General features: G+C 38.8%; 1 protein-coding gene across 1 annotated transcript in view; it reads right to left on the bottom strand.

Moving 5' to 3' along the window:
- Window positions 1-761: 761 nt before the first annotated feature.
- PDE6H (phosphodiesterase 6H, cGMP-specific, cone, gamma) overlaps window positions 762-7,132 on the bottom strand; it is a 14,101-nt gene continuing 7,730 nt past the window's right edge. The window contains exons 2-3 of the mRNA XM_011955676.1: window positions 1,918-2,092; window positions 762-885 (exon numbers count right to left, since the gene is read on the bottom strand). Coding sequence (XP_011811066.1) covers window positions 762-885; window positions 1,918-2,051 — 258 coding nt within the window. The 5' untranslated portion in view covers window positions 2,052-2,092. The remainder of the gene's footprint in view (window positions 886-1,917; window positions 2,093-7,132) is intronic.

Genomic DNA, 7,132 nt, shown 5'->3' with positions numbered 1-7,132 from the left:
TGGGAGGCCGAGACGGGCGGATCACGAGGTCAGGAGATCGAGACCATCCTGGCTAACACGGTGAAACCCCGTCTCTACTAAAAAATACAAAAAATTAGCCAGGCGAGGTGGCGGGCGCCTCTAGTCCCAGCTACTCGGGAGGCTGAGGCAGGAGAATGCCGTGAATTCGGGAGGCGGAGCTTGCAGTGAGCTGAGATCCGGCCACTGCACTCCAGCCTGGGTGACAGAGCCAGACTCTGTCTCAAAAAAAAAAAAAAAAAAAAAAAAAATGCAGTGATTGCATTCATCGTATGATACATAAAAATCTGGTAGCCAATTTTTAAAAATATATTGCAGGCATTCAGTATTTAAGATCCTCCTCTGGGTGCTAGAAGATGTGTAAAAAGAGGAAATTGGTAAGGAAGTGGTTTGCCTGGTAGAGTGGAGAGATCTCTAGACCTCACCCTTACTTCCAATAGTTCACTTGGTAGCCTCAGACAAAAGACTGTCAATTCCTCTATGTCTCAGATTTCTCTCCTGAAAAATGAAGTTTGGTTAGATGAATTATGAGAATCTTTATACCATAAACACCTGTAATTTATCATTGTATGCCCTCAAAGGTTGTTTGACAAAACAAGAAGGTTTATGAAATTTTGGGCCTACCCTGATTTCTTTTAGGGCTTTTGTATCTGGGCACACATGTACTTATTTCGGAGGGTAAATTAAATCCCCACATTTCTATGTCTTCACAGATCTTCTGCCTTGGGTATTTCTCATAACTTTCAACTGCCCCTTGAGGCCTGAAGCATATAAAAAGGCAGAACTCCAAGTGCAAATTTCTCACTTAAATCAGTGGATGGCTTACCTGTTCCTAGCCCCTCCATTCCTGGAATGTCATCTCCAAATCTATGGAAAAGAATACAGGGGAAATTAGCTGAGATTAGAGCAAAAGAATTTTGGAGTCACTCACATGGTGAGTTTCTTGATTCAAAGGGGAAGAAGGAGAGGTTTAAATGTTTTTATTTGAGAGACTCCTTTTGTTTGCACTGAACTGGAGCAAAGAAAATGTTACTCAGGCAGGTTTTGGTATATCCCAGTGGAGAGATACTTCTCTCCTGTAGGAACTTAACCTAAAACAATTAAGAGTCAGAAAGAACTATCAGTGGGACAACTTAATCAAATTTCACTTTTTATAATAAAAATTGAAATGAGAAAGCAACACAAGAGACATTAAAAATGATGAATTCATCCATTTGTTTACTTATTCAAAATCATTAACTAAGCATCTATTATATACCAGGCATTTTGTTAGGCACAGAGAGTTAAGAAAAAAACAGACAAATTTTCTGAGTGGTCTTAGTCTCGGAGAATAGATACGAATAAATAAATATAAGATAAGATAAGGTAAGCTATGACAGCTGAATGTACAAAATGCAAACATGAAAGTAATGATAGTTTGTTAAAGAGAGTCAGTGGTAGCTTCAAAAAGAAATTAGCATATGAGCTGTGTGTTGAAAAATCAATAGGATTTAGCCAAGGAGAGGAAGAGGAAAATAAAGAACTGAGGATATAAAATTGGAAGACATAAATATAAGCTATATTTTCTGGAAATGGTCAGTGGTTCAGGTTACAGATTAAAGCAGAGGTTATGTCAGTAAAGAGGAGTGGTCATAAAAAGCCTGGAAGGCAAAGTCAAAGTTTATTGTAAAAAGCCTCCATTTGCCATGTTAAATTCAGCCACAGACCTGGAAGTTGAGAAGGAAAGAATTCCAGAGATAAAGACACAATTCATCAAAGATGGAGTTAGAGAGGAAAATAGGATGGGATGGACATTTTTGTAAGTCTGTTTAATATTGTGAGCACTAATTTCTCAAAACAAAAGCCGTCATGTGGGAAGAAGAAAGTAATAGAAAGTTTTTCTTTTCATTTTGGTCTTACCCTTTCACACCTTTCTTTGGAGGTTTACTCTTGAATTGGCGAGTCTGCCTCTGCTTGAACTTGGGAGGGCCTTTGCGTGGGGTGGTAGGACCCTGGTTTGAAGCTGGAGCAGCCAGAGCAGTGTTGTCACTCATTTTAACAGTCCCCAGGCAGCTAGTGTTTCCCTTTCAGCCTCCTTAGACAATGAAAGATAAAAAAAGATCTTTCAAGTCATGGGGACCATTGGTTATTAGATCTTTATTTTACCCTGGAGAAGAAAAGTACTTCAATAAGAAAGCTCTGTATTTTGTGTTGATACAAAAGGGGAGAAGTTATCATCTTTAAAAGGGATCTTTAAGAAAACAGAGTATAAATCAATGCAGGCACTTAATGTAAAGGAATGCAAACTTACACTCTGCTATATTACTTACACAATCTATCAGTTGCGTAAAGAGACAATTGATACATTTTAAAACTCAAAAATTTAGGTGGATATGCTGTTCCCATAGATCTGCCACTGAAAAAAATTTTTAAATAAATAAATAAAATTAAATTAAAGCTTCACATTAGGTATAAAAAAATTTTTTAAATAAATAAATAAAATAGTTTCACCGCAAGTGTTCTATGTGAATTTATTATGATGCTGTACTTCTCTATGACTACCAGTTCTACCCGTTATAAAGAGAGGCAAATGGACTCAGTGACATCTATAGTCTTTTATAGCACCTGCAATTTCTTGAAGCTTTACATTTCCATCCAGCTGTAAAATAACCTGACTCTAAATGTTTATTGAGCATTTTTTATGGCCTCTGTTTTTTTATAGTCCTTCAAGTCCTTATAGTCTAAGATAAGATTATTTTGTTTAATCCTCACATGAACCAGAAACTTTTCTCTAGTTCTGGGAGATGACAATGTAGTTGTCTGGACAGGAGGACCTCTGGAGCAGGGATACCAACACTCATGAATATATTCAACACATCTTAAAACACACACACATAGAGAAGTTAATGAAGGATGATTAAGTAATGTATTTGTGCTTCAACTCTACATCCAGACATAAGGTCCTTCAGCCCCCATTGTTCACGAATCTGTGATGCTTTCTTCTGTGCACACCATGGACCTATCCAATATGGTGTTCTCAGACTTTAAGTTGGCTACAGAAATGTGCACTGCCATTCTTCAAATACAAATCAAAGAAAATTATTGAAAAAGATAAATTTAAACAATTAATGTGTCATTTTGGATGACATTATTTTCTTTCTTCTTTTCTTTCATAAGAGTTAACAAAACTTGCCCTTGGAAGGAAGATCCCGAAAAGCCCCAAAGAACTCCAAATTGCTTTCACCTCTTATACTGAGCCCATCTCTTCCATAAAATCTGGTGTGTGTGGGCTTTGTCTCCATAAGATTCCTCATTTTACCCATTACAGACTTACGCTAATATTCTTTTTTTTTTTTTTTTTTTTTTTTTGTATTTTTAGTAGAGACAGGTTTTCACCATGTTGGCCAGGGTGGTCTCAATCTCCTGACCTCGTGATCTGCCCGCCTCGGCCTCCCAAAGTGCTGGGATTACAGGCATAAGCCACCATGCCCGGCCTTCACCATTACTTTTTAAAAAGATGTGGTGTATTCAGGTTGTTACAGCTGTGGACCATTACAACTTCTCAAATATTTGCTGGCAATGAACGTTTTCTTCTCTCAGCTAAATGTTTTCAGTTCTTTCAATAATTCTTCATGTAGCATAGTTTCTAGATCCTTCTTTATGTAGCCTCTGGATACATTATTTTGAGTGCATTCTGTTTTGTCAATGTCATTGCTTCATTTTTAAAGAAATATTTGAAAAGTAAGCCAAATGTGAACCAGAGTCTCACCCAGCTGGAGAAGAAGCCAGTCCTCCCTAATTGGGATGAACCGAAGGCACTGGCTGTCAAATGGAGCAGCTGACTTGAAAGGCAAAGGTTAGCTTTGGCAGGAGAGGAAACAGGTGCCTGGGTGGAGGCAGGAGTTCCTGCCGAAGGAGGAAGCACACGTTTCCACTGGGCCTCTTGGCACGTCATGGTTCCACTTTTGAATCTATACCTCAGTTTTTCTCTTGTACTTCTAATGTTTTGGCCAGAAGGTAACCTGATCATTCGTGCAAAATGGTTAACACAGGCCCTGTAGCAGTCACAAGTTTTTGAGTGCTGCACTCCTCTAAGACCACAGAGTCACAGAATTTATCACTACCATGAACCTTAGATTATCTGATTCAGGAAAACTTGAAGGTAAAAAGGGTGGGATCTTTGCCCAAAATCATATTGCAATTTACCGGTAGAGACAGGATTAGAACCTGAATCTCTTGCTTCTCTATCATTCTGTCTCTCTCTTCGGTTAATTTACTGCATTCTTTTACCATAGATTTCAAAATTGAAATGAAGAAATTCATACTGTTAGTTCCAAAGCATCCAAGTCACATAGAGGCAGCATTTGAGTTGCACAATTGCCTTGAAAGTATTGGGAAAAGATAAGTATGAGCACATTACATTGACACAACTTCAGGGGTGAGGCAAACCATCATTTCATTTAGAGGGTCAACTGCCTATCCTTTGTATATGAGTCTAAACCTTATAGCATATAAATCTTTTCAGTTGACAGTTTAAAGGTTAGATTTACTACAGATGTGCACAAAGCAGTCAATGTATGTAACTCCCGTGACTCCCATTTTAAGCCATTGGACAAAATAATTTCATTGAGGGAATGCTGTGGAAGGAAACCTTCCTCAACCAGAGTGCCGAAAAGAAGGCTCACATTGTCAGAATTCCGAGTTTAAATCCCAGTTCCTCGCCAGCTTAGAACTGTGCAACTTAGAGCTACATGAGACTTCTGGAATAACCTAGTTCAATAAAATTTAGACCCAGAAAGTATACAATTTACGAACTTACAGAATTCAAATCTTCACCCTGTGCTGTTTTGTAAGCACTGCACTTATTTCCTGTATGACTGCGCCTTCTTTGTTTAATTGGTTCTCAGAACACAGCATCAGGTATTTCCATGGAGCATTTAATACAACTTCAGCAACATTCAAGGTAAATATCTCCTTTATTAAATAAGAGGAGGTGGGGAGTGACATAAATGCTATCTTAAAAGTCTCCTATTAATCACAGTGAATGCCTAGCAAAAATAGATTTAAAGGGCTTACATATCAACAAAATGTAGAGAAATAATGATGACTTCTAACTAGCTGGTAGGAAAAGGTGGTTAAGTTTGAAATGCATCCACTATTTTGAGCTGTACTGCAAGAGAGATTCTGACAATAAGAGAACTCTTTGTAGTAACTGATAGGAAATGACCTCGAAAGTCAACAAAACCACTTCCAATCAGCTGAATTTCAAGACTCCGGCAGATCAACAGGGCAAAAGTAACCAAAATTACAGCGGATGTCGTTGAGAGTGGCAGAACCTCTGGCACCTCAGATAATCCCAAACTGAGCGAGCTCATGCAATTCCAGGTGGCTGAATGCCTCCCATGGACAAATCACTGTGATATCTGCAAGAGATGGAAGAGTATGTAAGCCAACCTCACCCCAAAAAGTCTCTTCACAGAAAGATGCCCTTCAGGCAGAGACACTTCACTCCTCTCTCCTGCTCATTATCCCCTGACTGAGAAGTTACCTAGAGTGGTCCTGCGGCCCAGGAAGGATCAGAACAATTGCTTAATTGTTGCACCAGGCATCCCTGTTGGTTTCATTCTGCTTCCTCTTTGGTGGGGGGCAACCCACAGGTTTTGACTGAGGGGTTCCCTGGGGGGGTACAGCCCACTGATCACACCGAGTCTCCCCAAACCACAACCACTAAGGAGGAAGCAAAAGTGGAATTCTAGTCAGGCCAAGGGTTAAGATGAAAAAGAGGAACACTTTGAATCTCCATGGTCTAGGTATCCATAGTCTTCCATACCAATCTAGATCAGTTTCTTCTCTAATTATTCTTCTATTCCTTTACATTTTGAACTGCCTATATCCAATCACATATTGCAAAATGATCACAAGGCATCTTTTAATCCAGCTTCTTGTGTTAGAAAGTAAGATATTATTATCCTTCGGTTACAAAGAAGCTTGCTGACACCCAGAGAGATGAAATAATTAGCAAAAACCACATAGTTGTAGAGCTGAGACCAGAACTAGGTCAAAGACCTCAGACCTTCACTCAGTATAAACCTCATTACATTATTCCAAATATACTGTTAGAGTCAAGCATATCTTCCTGATCCCAAAGCAAATTTGCTGGTCTTGCATGCACCTTGCCAAAATACAGAAGCAGTTGATCTAGGAGAACAGCAAAATTGCTTTGTAATGTGGCTGGAAAATTTATTCGCGATCCCAGGATTGGTATTTGGCTGCAGGAAGATACACTGAGGATTGCCTGGGAAGGGCACTGATTACTACAAATGCTACCATTTATCAAAGGTGTGTTGGATGAGTTGAAAATATGTCCAGACAAAAGCCTGCACATAAATATTTAGGGCCATTTTATCCGTTGTTGGCAAAACTTGGAAGCAACCAAGGTATCTTTCAATAGGATAAAAAACTGTGTTTATCTCTACAATGGAGTATTATTCCATGATTTAAAAAACTGAGCTATCAAGCCATATAAAAACATGGAGAAACCTTAAATGAATATTGTTAAATGAAAGAAGCTAGTCCAGAAAAGCTATATACTGTATGATGCGAACTATATCACATTCTGGAAAAGGTAAAACTATACAAACAGTAAGAAGATTAGTGGATGTCGGGGGGTTAGAGAGAGAGAAGGGTGACCAGGTGAAGCATAGGGCAGCAAAACTATTCTGTATAATACTGTATGTACTACAGAATGTACTATAATGGTAGGTACATGGAATTTATCAAAACCCTTAGAACTTTACAACACAAAGGATAAAAACCCTAATACAAGCTATGGATTTTAATTAACATACTGCATCAATATTGGCTCATCAAATATAATCACACTAATACGAGATGTTAATAATAAAGGAAACTGTGTAAAAGGGGAGAGAGAGGTGGTAGACAGGACATATAGGATCTGTACTTTCTGATGAATTTTTCTGTAAATCTTAAACTCCTCTAAGAAATAAAGTCCATTAATTTAAAAAAAATATGGTGGGGCGCGGTGGCTTAAGCCTGTAATCCCAGCACTTTGGGAGGCCGAGACGGGCGGATCACGAGGTCAGGAGATCGAGACCATCCTGGCTAACACGGTGAA

The sequence above is a fragment of the Colobus angolensis genome, unplaced genomic scaffold (assembly GCF_000951035.1).
Source record: "Colobus angolensis palliatus isolate OR3802 unplaced genomic scaffold, Cang.pa_1.0 Scaffold11, whole genome shotgun sequence".
In the NCBI taxonomy this organism is placed as follows: Eukaryota; Metazoa; Chordata; class Mammalia; order Primates; family Cercopithecidae; genus Colobus; species Colobus angolensis.
Note: the sequence above shows the minus strand (reverse complement) of the source record. Positions and strands in the feature narration are given on the sequence as shown.